The sequence below is a fragment of the Tursiops truncatus genome, chromosome 17 (genome assembly GCF_011762595.2).
Source record: "Tursiops truncatus isolate mTurTru1 chromosome 17, mTurTru1.mat.Y, whole genome shotgun sequence".
Taxonomy (NCBI): domain Eukaryota; kingdom Metazoa; phylum Chordata; class Mammalia; order Artiodactyla; family Delphinidae; genus Tursiops; species Tursiops truncatus.
In genome coordinates this window covers 38,468,882-38,485,142 of record NC_047050.1, presented here as the reverse complement: position 1 = coordinate 38,485,142, position 16,261 = coordinate 38,468,882, and the positions used below count along the sequence as shown (strand labels likewise).

At 38.4% G+C, this 16,261-nt stretch overlaps 1 protein-coding gene across 6 annotated transcripts in view; it reads right to left on the bottom strand.

Moving 5' to 3' along the window:
- Positions 1-14,870, bottom strand: part of NDUFAF6 (NADH:ubiquinone oxidoreductase complex assembly factor 6) — a 36,533-nt gene extending 21,663 nt beyond the window's left edge. For 2 of the 6 annotated variants that reach the window (XM_019925113.3, XM_033842820.2), the window contains exons 1-2: positions 14,638-14,777; positions 9,920-10,023 (exon numbers count right to left, since the gene is read on the bottom strand). In XM_019925113.3, the coding sequence (XP_019780672.1) occupies positions 9,920-9,940 (21 nt within the window). In that variant the 5' untranslated portion in view covers positions 9,941-10,023; positions 14,638-14,777. Of the gene's footprint in view, positions 1-9,919; positions 10,024-14,637 lie in introns of all 6 variants that reach the window. The other 4 variants (XM_033842818.2, XM_073794596.1, XM_073794597.1 and 1 more) reach the window with 4 other exon arrangements.
- Positions 14,871-16,261: the final 1,391 nt, after the last annotated feature.

Here is a 16,261-nt window from a genome sequence, read left to right as displayed (position 1 = left end):
CCAACAGTGCACAAGGGCTCCCTTTTCTCCACACACTCTACAACACTTGTTATTTCTTGTCTCTTTGATAACAGCTATCCTAATAGGTGTGAGGGGATATGTCATTGTGGTTCTGATTTGCACTTCTCTGATATTAGTGATGCTGAGCACATTTTCATATACCTATTTGCCATATGTGAGGTAAATTTTGATGAGGACCATGGTCTTAAAATGTTTCCTTATATTTAACAAGGAAAAAAATGTTAACATCTTGACTAGTGACCAAAATTGGTATTGCCAGTAAGAGGCATACAGACATGTAATGCCTCCTTGTGATTCCCTGAGAAGGACATATACCATTTAGGTAGTTAAGCATTAGACTAGATATATATAAATATAATCATGACAAAAAATAAACTCCAAATGAGAAATACTCAATTTTTGAAAAGGAACAATATTGTTTTTAAAATGTCAATGTAATAGAAGACAAAGAAAGGCTGTGGAAATGTTCCAGATTAAAGGAGGCCAAAGAGACATGAAAACTAAATGCAATACATTATCCTAGATTGGATCCTGTACAGAAGGGTTAAAAAATGCCATAAAGGACATCACTGAAATCATCTGACAAAAGTGGAAACCAGAAGGTAGATTAAATAAATGTACTGTATCAATCTCAAATTTACTCAAACTGATAACTGTTATGTAAGAGAATATTCTTATGGTAATGAAATACAGCTCAAGTTTACAGGGATAAGGGCCATGGTGTAGTCAAGTTACTGTAAAATGATTCATAAGAAAACCAGTGCATGTATGTGTGTGCATATTTTTGTGTGTGTGTGTGTGTGTGTGTGTGTGTGTGTGTGTGTGTGTACACCCAGAGAGAGAGGGAGAGAGAGAGGGAGAAGGGGAGAGGGGCACAATATGATAAAGCAAATAGGGCAAAATATTAACAAAAGGGTATATGGGTATTTGTACTATTCTTACTTTGGTGTGTGTGAAATTATTTCCAAATAAAAAGTTGGGGTTTTTTTTTTTTTTTTTTTATGGTCTTGGTGCTGGGTGGGTCTCTTAGCAATGCTTAGTGTTCAGATCCCATGGCATATGGTCTATTCTCAATACAGCATCAAGAGTAATCCTTTAAAGAAGATGTGGCGTATATATATATATATATATATATATATATATACACACACACACACACACACACACACACACACACACACACACAGTGGAATATTACTCAGCCATAAAAAAGAATGAAACAATGCCATTTGCAGCTATAAGGATGGACCTAGAGATTATCATACTAAATAGAGTAAGTCAGAAGAAAAGACAACTACTACTTACCAAAGTGATATCATTTATTTGTGGAATCTAAAGTATGACACAAATGAACTTATCTATGAAACAGAAACAAACTCACAGACATAGAGAACAGACTTGTGGTTGCCAAGAGGGAGGGATGGATTGGGAGTTTGGGACTAGCAGATGCAAATTATTATATACAGAATGGATAAACAACAAGGTCCTACTGTATAGCACAGGGAACTATATTCAGTATCTTGTAATAAACCATAACAGAAAAGAAAAAATAAATACATTTTTAAAAAAGAGTTAATCCCTTTAGGAGGGAGATCAAGAAGGCAGAGTAGGAGGACACTGAGCCCACCTGCCCCCATGAACACATCAAAAATACATCTACATCACTGAAAACAACCTGGAAACTGGCAAAAAGGCTCTTCTACAACCAAGGCTGTGAAGAAGGATGCACATGGAGTCGGGGAGGAAGGGAGGAGAACCAGTTAGGTTGGGACCCAGGCCCTTAGCAGGGGACACAGAAAAGGAGGGGGATATCACACACAGGCTCAGGGAACCACCCTGGGAAGCAAGGGGTTTGAGCCACACACCAGGCACCCCAGCCCAAGGGTCTGACACCGGTAACACAATTACCCTTAGCTGGTTTGAAAACCAGTGGGACTTACTGGAGGGCTGTAAGAAACCAAGACTCTGCTTGTGAAGAGTATGCACACACTTACTTATTCCCGGGAATAGCATGGAGGCTGCAGACTGAAAACTGCCTGCGGCTCTGACCAGCTGCCTGCTCCAGCCTCTCCTGCTCCAGCACTGCTCTCCACTAGGGCGAAGCCTGTCATTGCTAAGGAGAGTACACACACTTAAAGAAAAGGAAGCCAGCTTGGACCTGACTCTGCCTCTGAATAGCGTGAAGGCAGCCATTAACAGCACGCACATCAGGCTGCAGGCTGAAAACTGCCTGGGGCTCTGACTGGCTTCCCAGACCATTCCAGCATGCACCCCAGCCCACACCAGGCGCCTGCTCCAGCCCCTCTTGCTCTCGACTAGGGCTGAGGTGCCATTGCTAGAGGAGTGCACACACTTAGAAGGATGGGAGGTTCAGACCAACCCTCAGGGCTTGTGCTCCAGCACCTTGGGCGCCAGACGCCACCCAGACAGGATGGTGACTGCCACTGGAAGAGCAAAGGAAAAGCCCCAGCTCACACCTGGCTCTGGCTATAGCCCCTTCATCTATAGCCCTACCTCTCACCAAAGTGGTAGCTGCCAGCACACCCCAGGAGAAGACATGACCTATGCTCACTTCAGATCCAGCCCTCCCACCAAAGTAACTGGGCAAGCAGACTGCATAGGGGCAGTCCCACCCAAGGACACCCCTTCAAGATTGGGACAGGTAACCAATCTTATCACCCAACTCATAGAGACAGAGCAAGTTAAACAATATGAGAAAACAAAGGAATATGTTTCAAATGCAAGAACAAGGAAAAAACCCTGAAAAAAACCCTAATGAAACAGACATAAATAATTTACCACATAAAGTATTCAAAGCAATAGTAAAAAGAATGCTAACTAAATTTGGGAAAAGAATGAATGAACACACTGAGAATTTTAACAAGGAACTAGAAAATATTAAAAAGAACCAGTCAGAGATGAAAAATACAATAAATTAAATGAAAAATGCACTAGAAGGAATGAACAGCAGACTAGGTGATAGAGAAGAACACATAAGTGATCTGGAAGAAAGAATAATGGAAATCACCCAATCAGAACAGCAAAAAAGAAAAACAAATTTTAAAAAATGACGATAGTTTAAGGGACCTCTGAGCCAACATCAAGTGTACTAACATTCACATTATAAGGATTCCAGAAGAAGAGAGTGAGAAAGGGGTAGAAAATGTATTTGATGAAATTATGGCTGAAAACTTCTTGAAGCTGAAGAAGGAAACAGATTTCCAGGTACAGGAAGCACAGAGTCCCAAGCAAGATGAACACAAAGAGACCCACACCAGGACACATCATAATTAAAACGGCAAAAGTTAAAGAGAATCTTAGAGGCAGCAAGAGAAAAATAAAAAAAGAAAGAGAGAGAAAAGCAGAAAAACATACAAGGGAATCCCCCTAAGGCTATCAGCTGATTTTTCTGCAGACGCTTTGCAGGCCATAAGGGAGTGAGTGGCATGATATACTTAAACAGCTGAAAGGAAAAAACCTACAACCTAGGATACTCTACCCAGGAAGGTTATCTTTCAGAACTGAAAGAGAGATAAAGAACTTCTTGGATAAGGAAAAAACTAAAAGATTATCAGTACTAAACCAACCTTACAAGAAGTATTAAATGGTCTTCTTTAAGTGGAAAAGAAAAGGCTACAAGAAGTAAGAATTTATAGGTGAAAAAAAAATCCCACTAATAAAGACAAATCATATAGAAAAGGCTGTGGATCAACCACTTAAATATTAAAGCCAGTATGCAGATTATAAAACAAAAAGAAACTGTAAAAGCAACCATAACTATAATAAACAGTAAAGAGACAGACATGAAGATGTAAAATATGACATAAAAAACACAAAATATGAGGCAGGGGAGTAAAAAACGTAGATCTTTTAGAATGCGTTTTAACTTAAAAGACGATCAGTTTAAGTCACGTAGATATAATTATTGGTCAACATATATGAACCCCATGGTAACCACAAATCAAAAACGTATAAGAGGGCTTCCCTGGTGGCTCAGTGGTTGAGAGTCCGCCTGCCGATGCAGGGGGCACGGGTTCATGCCCCGGTCTGGGAAGATCCCACGTGCCGCAGAGCGGCTGGGCCCGTGAGCCATGGCCACTGAGCCTGCGCATCCGGAGCCTGTGCTCCACAACGGGAGAGGCCACAACAGTGAGAGGCCCGCGTACCACACACACAAAAAAAAACAACAACAAAAACCCTACAATAGATACACGAAAACCAGTAAGAAACGAACCCAAGCATACTACAAAAGAAAATCATATAACCACAATGGAAGAAACAAAATGAAGAAGAAATTAACAGAGAAGAACTACAAAAACAATTGGAAAACAAGTAATAAAATGGCAATAAGTACATACCTATCACTAATTACTTTAAATGTCAGTGGACTACAATTACTTTAAATGTCAAAAGACACAGGGTGGCTGATTGGATTAAAAAAACAAGACCCTTCAACATGCTGCCTATAACAGACTCACTTCAGGGATAAAGACACACACAGAGTGAAAGTGAGGGAATGGAAAAAGATATTTCATGCAAACAGAAACGACCAGAAATCAGGAGTAGCAATACGCATATCAGACAAAATAGACTTTAAAACAAAGGCTATAACAAAAGAAAAAGAAGAGCATTGTATAATGATAAAGGAACCAATACAGCAAGAGGATATAACATTCATTATCATATGTGCATGTAATATAGGAACATCTAAATACATAAAGCAAATATCAACAGACATAAAGTGAGAAATTGACAAACACACAGTAATAGTAGAAGACTTTAACACCCCATTTACATCAAAGGACAGACAATCCAGAAAGAAAATCAATGAGTAAACAATGGTCTTAAATGACACATTAGACCAGTGAGAATTAATAGATATCTATAAGACATTCCATACAAAAACAGAATACAAATTCTTTTCAAGTGCACATGGAACATTCTCTAGGACAGATCACATGCTCGGCCACAAAACAAGTCTGAAAAAATTTAAGAGGATAGAAATTATATCAAGCATCTTTTCTGACCACAATAGTATGAAACTAGAGATCTATCACAGGAAGAAAAATGGGAAAAACACTAACACATGAAGACTAAAAAACCAATGGGTCAATGAAGAAATCAAAGAGGAAATCAGAAAATACCTCAGGACAAATGAAAATAAAAGCACAACTTTCCAAAATCTATAGGACACACAGCAAAGAAGTTCTAAGAGGAAAGTTTATAGTGATACAGGCCCATCTCAAGAAACAAGAAAAATCTCAAATAAACAACCTAACCTACCATCTAAAGGAATTAGAAAAAGAAGAACAAACAAAGCCCAAAGTCAGCAGAAGGAAAGAAATAATAAAGATCAGAGCACAAACAAATAAAATAGAGACCAGGAAAAAAAAAGAAAAAAGTTCAATGAAACCAAGAGCTGGTTTTTTGAAAAGATAAACAAAATTGATAAGCCCTTAGTCAAGCTCATTAAGAAAAAGAGAGAGATCCCAAATAAACAAAGTAAGAAATAAAAGGGAAGAAATTACAACTGATATCACAGACACAAAAAAAATCAGAAGGGAAAACTACAAACAGTTATATGCCAATAAATTGGACAATCTAGAAGAAATGGATAAATTCCTAGAAACTACAATCTTCTGAAACTAGACCAAAAGAAATAGATAATCTGAACAGACAGATCACTAGTAATGAAATTGAATCAGTAACCAAAAAACTCCCAGCAAATCAAAGTCCAGGACTGGAGAGCTTCACAGGGGAATTAAACCAAATACACAAAGAGGAACTAATACCTATCCTTCTCAAACTACTCCAAAGTACTGAAGAAGAGGGAAGATTCCCAATTATGAGGCCACCATTACCCTGATACCAAAACTAGACAAAGACACTACAGAAAAAGAAAATTATAGGCCAATATATCTAATGAATGTAGATGTAAAAATCTTCAACAAAATATTAGCAAACCAAATTCAACAATATGTAAAAAGAATCATACACCATGGCCAAGTGGGATTTACTAAAATGATGAAAGGATGGTTCAATATCCACAAATCAATTAATGTGATACACCATATTAATAAAACAAAGGATAAAAATCACATGATTATCTCAATAGACTCAGAAAAAAACATCTGACAAAATTCAACATTCATGCATTCATGATAAAAACGCTCATCAAAGTTGGTATAGAGGAAACATCTCAACATAATAAAGGCCAATTATGACAACCCCATAGCTAACATCATACTCAATGGTGAGAAGTTTCTTCTCTAAAATCAGGAACAAGACAAGGATACCCACTCTCACCACTTCTATTTAATATGGTATTGAAAGTCCTAGTCACAGCAATTAGACAAGAAAAAGAAATAAAAGGCATCCAAATTGGAAGGTAAGAAGTAAAACTATCACTATTTGCAGATGACATGATACTAAAGAAAGAAAATCCTAAAGTCTCCACCAAAAAGCTATTAGAATTAAGAAATGAAGTCAGTAAAGTTACAGGATCTAAAATTAATCTACAGAAATTTTTTTGTCTTTCTAATACACCAATAATGAACTATAGGAAAGAAAAAGCAAAAAAAATCCCATTTAAAATCACATCAGAATGAATAAAATCATAGGAATAAATTTAACCAAGGAGGTGAGAGACCTATACTCTGAAAACTAAAAATTACTGATGAAGAAAACTGAAGATAATACAAAGAAATGGAAAGATATCCCATGTCCATGGATTGGAAGAATTAATATTGTTAAAATGTCAATACTACCCAAAGCAATGTACAGATTTAATGTAATCCCTATAAAAATACCCATGACATTTTTCACAGAACTAGAACACATAATCCTAAAATTTATATGGAACCACAAAGACCCTGAACAGCTGAAGCAATCTTGATAAAAAAGCATAAAGCTGGAGATACCACATGCCTTGATTTCAGACTATACTACAAAGGTACAGTGATCAAAACAGTATGGTGCTGGCATTAAAACAGACACATAGATCAATGGAACAGAATAGAGAGCCCAGAAATAAACCCATGTATTTATGGTCAATTAATCTTTGACAAAAGAGGCAAAAATATACAATGGGGAAAGACAATCCCTTCAATAAGTGGTACTGAGAAAACTGGACAGCTACATGTAAAAGAATGAAATTAGAACATTTTCTCATACTATATATGAAAATAAACTCAAAATGGATTAAAGACCTAAATGTAAGACTGGACACCATAAAACTCCTAGAAAATAGGCAGATCACCCTCTGACCTATGTCATAGCAATATTTTTTTGGATCTTTCTCCTCAGGCAAAGAAAACAAAGGCAAAAATAAACAAATGGGACCTAATTAAACTTAAAAGCTTTTGCACAGCAAAAGAAACCATTAACAAAGTGGAAAGACCACCTACTGAATGGGAGAAAACATTTGCAAATATTTGCAAATGGTATGTCTGTTGAGGGGTTAATATCCAAAATATATAAACACCTCATACAACTCGATATTAAAAAAAACAAACAATTCAATTAAAAAATGGGCAGATGACCTGAATAGACACTTTTCCAAAGAAGATATACAGACGGTCAAGAGGTATATGCAAAAATGCTGAACATCACTAAGCATCAGGGAAATGCACATCAAAACCACAATGAGATATCACCTCACATCTGTCAGAACAGCTGTCATGGAAAAGACCACACATTAAGAAATGTTGGCATGGATGTAGAGAAAAGGGAGCTCTAGTACACTGTTGGTGGGAATGTAAATTGGTGTACCCACTGTGAAAGCAGTATGGAGGTTCCTCAAAAAACTAAAAACTGAACTACCATATGATTCAGCAACTCCAATCCTGGATATATATCCAAATTAATCAAAAATAATGTACATTATCACTTGCATGTAGAATCTAAAAAATAACACGAATAAACATAAAACAACAAAAAAAGAGAAGCAGACTCACAGATATAGAGAACAAAGTAGTGGCTACCAGTGGGAAGAGGGATGAGGGGAGAGACAAGATAGGGATAAGGGATTAAGAAGTACAAACTACTATGTATAAAATAAATAAGATACAAGGATACACTGTACAGCACAGGGAATACAACCAATACTTTGTAATAATTTTAAATGGAGCATAATCTATCAAAAATATTGAACCATGGTTGTACACATGAAACTAATATTGTAAATCAACTATACTTCAATAAAAAAAATTTTTTTAAGGGTAATCCTTTAGAAACATGACAAAGATGTGATGTCTTTCTCTGCTCAGAACCTTCCAATGGTTTTCCATCTCACTCAGAGTAAATGCCAAAGTGACTGAAGTGGTCTCCAAGACCTTACTTTTCTGTCCCAGATACCTCTAACCTAATCTCCTCCCACACTCTCCCTCCTTTCTTTGTTGTGCCACACTGGCCTTCTTGTCTTTGAATATGTCAGGCACACTTACATCTCAGGGCCTTTGCACTTGCTGCTCCTTCTGTCTAGAAGACTCTTCAGACACATATCTCACTCCCTTGCCTCCTTCAAATCTTTGCTAAAATGCCACCGTCTCAGTGAGGTTTTTCCTGATCACCCTACTTAAAACAGGAACCCCTGCTATACCTAGCCTTCCCTATCCTCCTTAATTTTTCTGTACAGTATTTACTTGTTCCTTGAATACAGGGACTTTGTATATTTATTCAATGCTATAACCCAGTACCGAAAATAGTGCCTAGCATATTTTGGACAATACTTGTTGAATGAATGAATGAACAAGACTGTGTACAAAAAAGGAGTAAGACAGACAGCCATCAGGAGACGGAAGTGGCATCTTGTGCAGGGCAGTGGGACCAAGGGGAAGCCAGGTGGACACTGCCTGGAGTGGCACACAGGTGCAAGGCTACCTGCACAGTTGAATTTATTTAAATTAAAAAAAAAAAGCAAGACATTCCTATAAGGTGACAGAGAATCAGGGAAAATGTGGAAGATTTATTTATTAAAAATGGAATTTTAATTATTTTACAGTTATAATGGAAGATCACATTGGGTACTATTTATCGTTAAATTGTGACTGACTTAAGATGCTGAAGTATAGTTTATACCTGAAAAAGGATGAAGTAAAAAAATATAGACCCATGACTTCTAGAAATACACCGAGGACAAACAGCCAGACTCTATTACTGTCTGCAGATTTATAGTGTTTAACCACAAGTATGCCTCAGTACTATACTCACATCCTTTCATGTGCTCCTACTTCACGTCCTATCATATTCACCAGAGAGGCTGTGTCAAAACTTGTCATACTCTTGAAGACTCCAAACCCTCCCGTGCTCCCTCACTCTCAATAACCAACCTCTCCATTTCATTTACTGAGAAGATCAATGCAATTCTATCTCAACTCCCTCATTTACATTCTCCATTTCAATTTATCTTATATCAGCACACATTCTTTCCAGTCTAAGAAAAAGAAGAGTCGCTCCTTTGTTTGTAATTCTTTAGAAAAGTTAGTATGATATAAGGTCTGGGTTTGCTATAATTGCTTCAATTTCCATTTCACTTTAAAGCTAAAAACTCAATTTAAAAAGTGCTTTGAAGAACTGCTATATACAAGTAAATTATGCAAATGTGTAAAGAATAAGCAGTAATACTCTGATTAACCTATTCAATTAACAAATGTGCAATGTTAACTGAATAGTTTTATAATATCCTTAAAAAAAGAAATTCCAGGATGGTCTTTCCAAAAACATTAAGTTCATTAGCTAGTTTTATTGTTGGAATTGAACTGTTAAGCAGGAGAAAGAAATCACCAGCAGAAACCTTAAACACATCTAACATACAAATTACTACTATATTTCTTTATTGTTCAGCATTAAACATATTACATCACTATTTTTACAAATAATTTTTAAGGTATTTTAATACCAGCCTGAGCCAGTTCCACATTGAAAGCTCTCAGTGCACAAGCAGAGCTTCTGGATTCTGCAGGGAGTAGCAGGGAGCATAAATAGCCTTCATAATCTCGTTTCCTATAATAAATAAGCAAAAAAAGATAATTACTTTTCACTTTCCAAACTGCACACAAAAAAATACTGACCAAAATGAACCGAAAACAAGGCTTCAATTCAAAATAGCCCCCAAGTTTCCTATATTTTATATCTGTTTCTCTACAATTATAAAACATTTATCTGCTTCCAATCCCAGACCAGTTAAAATGAATCATCAATCTCTATTAATTTATTTTGACTTATATAATATATATATATATATAATTTTAACTGTTTCAGAATCACTTTGGTTTTAGTAAGAATTCAAATGAGTTACAGATGTAGAAATCAAGAAAACAGTGCCAGCAAGTATTGGTATGAACTCACGGTTTTGAATGCATAGATAGATATATACATAAGACAAAGACAGAGAACAATATGGGGGGTGTGTGGGAGGGTGCGCCTGTGTGTATGCGCACACACTCACACTTACTTCTATTTCCCTACAGCATCTGCTGACAAAGCCTAGAAACAATGATATCTGCCCCCATACCTGCAGTATCAGTGAACACACCTTGATTTCTCCACTGAAAGAAACTAAGGCTCCTTGAAGGAATGACTGTCTCAAGGGCAGTGGAGGAAAATACCAAAGGAAAATACCAAATACCAAATTCTCCAGTGGAAGGAAAATACCAAATAAGCCTGAAACATCTTCTTGAGCAGAAAGTAAACAAATGTTCAAAGAATGGAGTGACTTGTTAAAAGGACAAAGAAATTGGCTTGATGAAGTTCTATTGGCCAAGTCTGGGACAATTTGAGCATCAAAAAAATAATGACAGTAAAAGATTGTAACAGGACCCCATGAGCTCATACCAATATAAATGAATTAATAAATGCAAAGAGAAGGGAAAATTTGACAACCAGTATAATGCCAACTGATAAACCTAGAAGACATGATTGAATTTTTAAAATCACCACTTGATAACTATCAAAGTAAAAACTGATTCAAGCAAATATCACTAAATGTCTGAAAATGTTAAACAGGTGAAAGTTTGATAGAAAAAGAATATTTACATAGTATTAAAGTATCTTCTCACAAAATAAATATTATTTGCTAACATTCTTATTAATTTACAAGGGAGAAACCTGAAAGACACTTGAGAACCAAGTAACAAAAAGTTCACTCCACAGTAATAGGATAAATCAACACCATGTGCTTTCTGACATGATACTGAGAAAAGAACAGCATAACTTCTGTAATATTCCTGCAAAAATTGTGTAAATCATGAGTAAACATTACATACACCCAAACTGAAAGTCTACAAAGTAGCCTGTCCTGTTCTCTTAAAAAAAAAAAAAAAAAAAAGTCAAGTTCATGAAAGATATGGACTGAGAAACTGTTCCAGATTGGAGAAGACTAAAGACACGTGACAACTAAATGTAGCACGTGATCCTGGATACACGGAAGACATAACAGACTAATTAGCAAAATGTCAATGGAGTCTGTGGATTAGATGGTAATACTGGATCAATTTTAACCAAAATAATAAGGGGGGTAATGGGGCATCTACATCTTATTCTCAAGTGGTTCAAAACGTTAACAGTGAGGGAATTTAGGTGAAGAGTACATTGGAGCTCTGTGTACTATTTCTGTAACTTTTATGTGAATTTGAAATTACTTTAAAATGAAAAGTTAAAAATATATAATCCTTAACTATATTCATTCTAGGATGACTTAAGTATAAAGTGCTTACCAGGGCTTCCCTGGTGGCACAGTGGTTAAGAATCTGCCTGCCAATGCAGGGGACACGGGTTCGAGCCCTGGTCCAGGAAGATCCCACATGCCGCGGAGCAACTAAGCCCGTGCGCCACCACTACTGAGCCTGCTCTCTAGAGCCCATGAGCCACAGCTACTGAAGTCCATGTGCCACAACTACTGAAGCCTGCGTGCCTAGAGCCGGTGCTCCACAACAAGAGAGGTCACTGCAATGAGATGCCCACGCACCACAACGAAGAGTAGCACCTGCTGACCACAACTAGAGAAAAGCCTGCGCACAGCAACGAAGACCCAGCGCAGCCATACATACATACATACATACATACATAAATAAATATAAAGTGCTTACCAGACTGCCTATTGACAAGGCTACTTTCACTGTAATACACTGGAACCTTAATATAACAGTATTTCCTATAAAACAGTACTCAGTATAAAATGGGTCCAACCTCATTCCTGCGGCTACCAGAGAACCTAAACCTTCACAATTCCCCCAACTTCCACATAAACAAAAGGGAGAGATCATGAATAGATAGCAGTAACCTTGTTATCACAAGACAGCTCTACTAAAAAATCTCACCATATGCGGTTTCAGCTACCATATGGAGAGTTCAGACAAAACTTTATAGCTTATACTTATAAATATATATAGATGTAAACATTTCTAAATTTTATTTTATTATAAACAGTCTCTAAACTTCCAAAGTGTTTAAAACACGTGAAAGTTAATATGAGACAGTAAGAAAACAGTGCATAGGAATCAAACTACAATCTTAATTTCCATCATTCAACTAGTTATTGACAGAAATGATACCAGTCATGTCTATTTCCTAACTTGAAAAATGAGGCTTGATAGTCTACCTGTTTCGTGTCTCCTTAAAAATAACCAACATGTGAAGTACTTCAAGTTTCTTACATGAAAATGAAAAATGAAATGAAGACGTAACAGAACTGTAACAGTCTCTGGGAAATAAGATATTCTACACAGCTAATGGTTTGCCCTGTTAACAATTTTTAAAATACTTTGGAAATTTTTCTAAACAATATTACCCTCTTCTTTACATTAAATAGGATATACTATTTAACCATTTCTTCATCAATCAGGATCACTGTTATCAACGTTGACTACTGGTATACAAGGATAACCTATAAATAGCTAACCAAGGTCCGGTTACCTAAGAACTGTTCCAGATAATGAGAAATGCTATGCTATGATGGCTTTATACAGCAGCAGAGTCAATAACCTTTCATTCATTCATTCATTCAAACATTTATTCAGTGCCTAGCACGTGCCAGGCACTGCACTAGACACTGAAGATAGGTATAGACTTCAATCTAGCAGGGAGAGACAGACATATGAGAAGTAAGCATATCTAGTGCTAGGACTGCTATGCTAATTCCACGGACCTGTGCCACTGAAGCACAAAAGAAGAAGTGGTTCCTCAGTGAGGCTGGAGAACTGCACTTCCAGATATCACCACTGCCACCTCCTCATCTTATTATAACACTAATCCCAAGGCCTGAGGTGGTGTTCCTCAAACCAAACCCCAAGAAGCCTATGTAAATTAGGCTTGAGATTTTCCCAGGAACCTTGATTCCTAGAAGATCCTCGGCTGGCGAATCTGAAGTTATAGTCTAGTATCTTGTCTGATATTTGGAGGCCTTGCATAAGATACATGTCCAAAACAACCCTGCACACACAATTTCGGAGGCCAAATCTTGCAAAGATTAATGGACAATTAGAAGCTAAAAGTTCTAATCTTCCTTTCAAGTTCATTTTGTTTTTATTTTAAACTATTTATTGAGCATTTGTTATGTAACAGCATTTTTATATACATCATGTAATTTAATCCTCACAACCATGTTATAAAGTAGAAGTAGAAATTTACATATGAGGAAATAGCTGACTCTTAAAGTAATTAACTTTCCCAAGTGACAGAGCTAGGATTAATAGACTCAGATAAGGTCTGCCTGCTGCCTGCTTTTCGATAAATCGCTAGAGTCAACAGCCTCCATTCCACTTAAATACCAATATGGACAGATTAAGTATCTGGCCATTTATAAATATATATTTGAGAAAAGCTGTTATGTGATATCCACAGACTATTTCTAAAAGAATATATAAGAAATTAGTAAGAGTGATTCAACCCTGGATAGGAAAGTTAAGATACTACTGGCGTCAAAGAAAAATTGCACTGAACGAGTGGATATGGATGGTATACGTTTTGGTAACTTAAATGTCTTATCATCGAAAAATGATAACTTAAAAATTATATAGATGAATATAATCTTTTTGGCTTTTACGATTCTTAATGACCTGATTTCCACCAATGCTACCTTGTTTCTCCTACAAGCAACCAACAAGTAAATAAGGTGGGGTAGGAACACTATTTCAAAAAGTGATTAAAAACGAAACAAAATACTGAAATGCATGGGAATGTTGTCGTTGTTCTAAATGCTCTAATCCACATAACTGTAAGTGGTAGGTCTACAACTGTTCCCTCATACTTTGTAACGAAAATTAGATAATTTACTTGTAAACTACTTTGCATAGTGCCTGACACATAGGAAGAACTCAAAGTTAACTACTGCTTAATTAAAATTAGTTACTAGCCATGTTTCGAATTTTAAAAAGCTATTCATGCAAAGCGTTTAATTAGGTAAAGTTAAGGCTCGGGCAAGGTGACAGACGAAGGCATTTTGCCACAAATTTGTGACCAGTGTGAAAGCTCCTGTTGCCTCACTCCCCCATACACCCGAGCTCACACGCTGAGGGACACAGGGAAGGTGCAGGTCCGCCCCGAGGCCCGCCGCGCCCACCAGGGTCCCTTTCGGCCTGCTCCCCGACCTCCCGGCCGGGGGCAGTCCGGCTCGCTCACCGCAGCAGCTCCAAGCAGTAGCGGTCAGTGCCCGAGATGCCAGGTCCGCTGACCGCGGCCACGCTCCGCCCGGACCCCGCGGGCTCCGGAAGCCGCCATGCGTTCGCCCACAGGCCCCTGGGCTGCCGGCAGCGGCACAGGCCAGGGACGCCGGGCCGTAGAGGGCCCCACGCCGACAGCAGCGTGGAGGCCGCCATGACAGGGACGCCGCCGTGCCCTTCGACCTCGCGCTGTTAGCGCGCGGACACGCCTCTCCTCGCCACGCCGCGCCACGCCCCCGGCAGCTCTGTCTGCGCACTTCTTAGCGGCGGGAAGGAGACCACGGGACTCCCGTCGGAGATGAGACAGGTGTCGCTGTGGTCCCCTGCATCTGCGCCGCCGCCGCCTCGCTCCTCGGCCTTATAGGTTTCAGGAAAGCCCCGCCTAAATTCGACGGATCTCGCCCGGGTTCTCCCCTTTCCTTCCAGGTCCTTCTGAAGATGTATTGATATTCATCGAGGGGCAGTAGGAAAGAGAATAATTTGACAGTTTACTAGCTTGATTTATAACTTTTAAACCCTTATTCACATGGTATATGAGCCTCCTTTGGCACTCTTACCATCAGGCCCCTCGAATATTATCGTTGGGTCTAGTTGCCACGACCTGACTTGGTCCAAGCCAGCAGCTGCCTACATCTGGATCCCAGTAACACCTCCTGCCTCCAGATTTGACCAGATTTTTCGCGCTGCAGCCACACTTGTTCTTTCTAAAGGGTGCCTCTGATCATGACCCCTCCCTGCTTGACCAGTTTTACTGCGTGTTGGGTAAAGCTCCTCCACGATAGTAGCCTGTTTTTACCTTTCAGCCTCAACCCTAGCTATCTGCATTTGTGACTCCATTTTAATGTTTCTCCTTAAACCCATGGGAGAGTACTCTTGTTGTCTGGACCTAAGAACTCTAGCCAATTCACCCTGCTTTGGTTTTACTCCCTGACACTGGCTCTCTTCAGCCTATGCAGGACCTCAGTCCCTCCTGCATAATATTCTCTTTTCTCTCTGGGCTTCTGTCCTTTAGTTCTGACAGACACACACTAGTGTTTCTGATACCAAAGTTTAATAAACCTGCTCAATTAAAAAAAATCACATCTACATCTCTAGTTCTGGCCTCCTGCCTAGCTGGACTTTTCCATCTCCACATCTTGCCATTACTTCAAAGTGTATGTCTAAAAACCAAATTAAACTAACTCCTCTTCTTAGTCTTTTTATCTGGACAGCGTCCCCCTTCTCACAACCAGGGGAAACACTTTGGAGTCACCATTACCTCTTCCTGCTTCTATATCTAATGTTATCTAACTTGTCAGGTCCTGTGAATTTTTTTATCTTCATATACTCACATCCATGGCAGCATAACTTGTGCAAAACTACCTGGATTCAGATCCTGGTTCTACCTCCTACTATCACTGTGACCTTGGGTGACAGACTTACCTTTTCTTGTGCTTTAGATCCCTCCCCTGTGAAATGGTAATAGTAATAGAACCTGCCTCATAAAGTTCTTGTGAGAATTAAATGAGTTAATATCTTCAAGGCATCTAGGGCAATGCCTGGCCCATATATAGCACTCAAAACAAGTCATCTGTGTAGGGAAA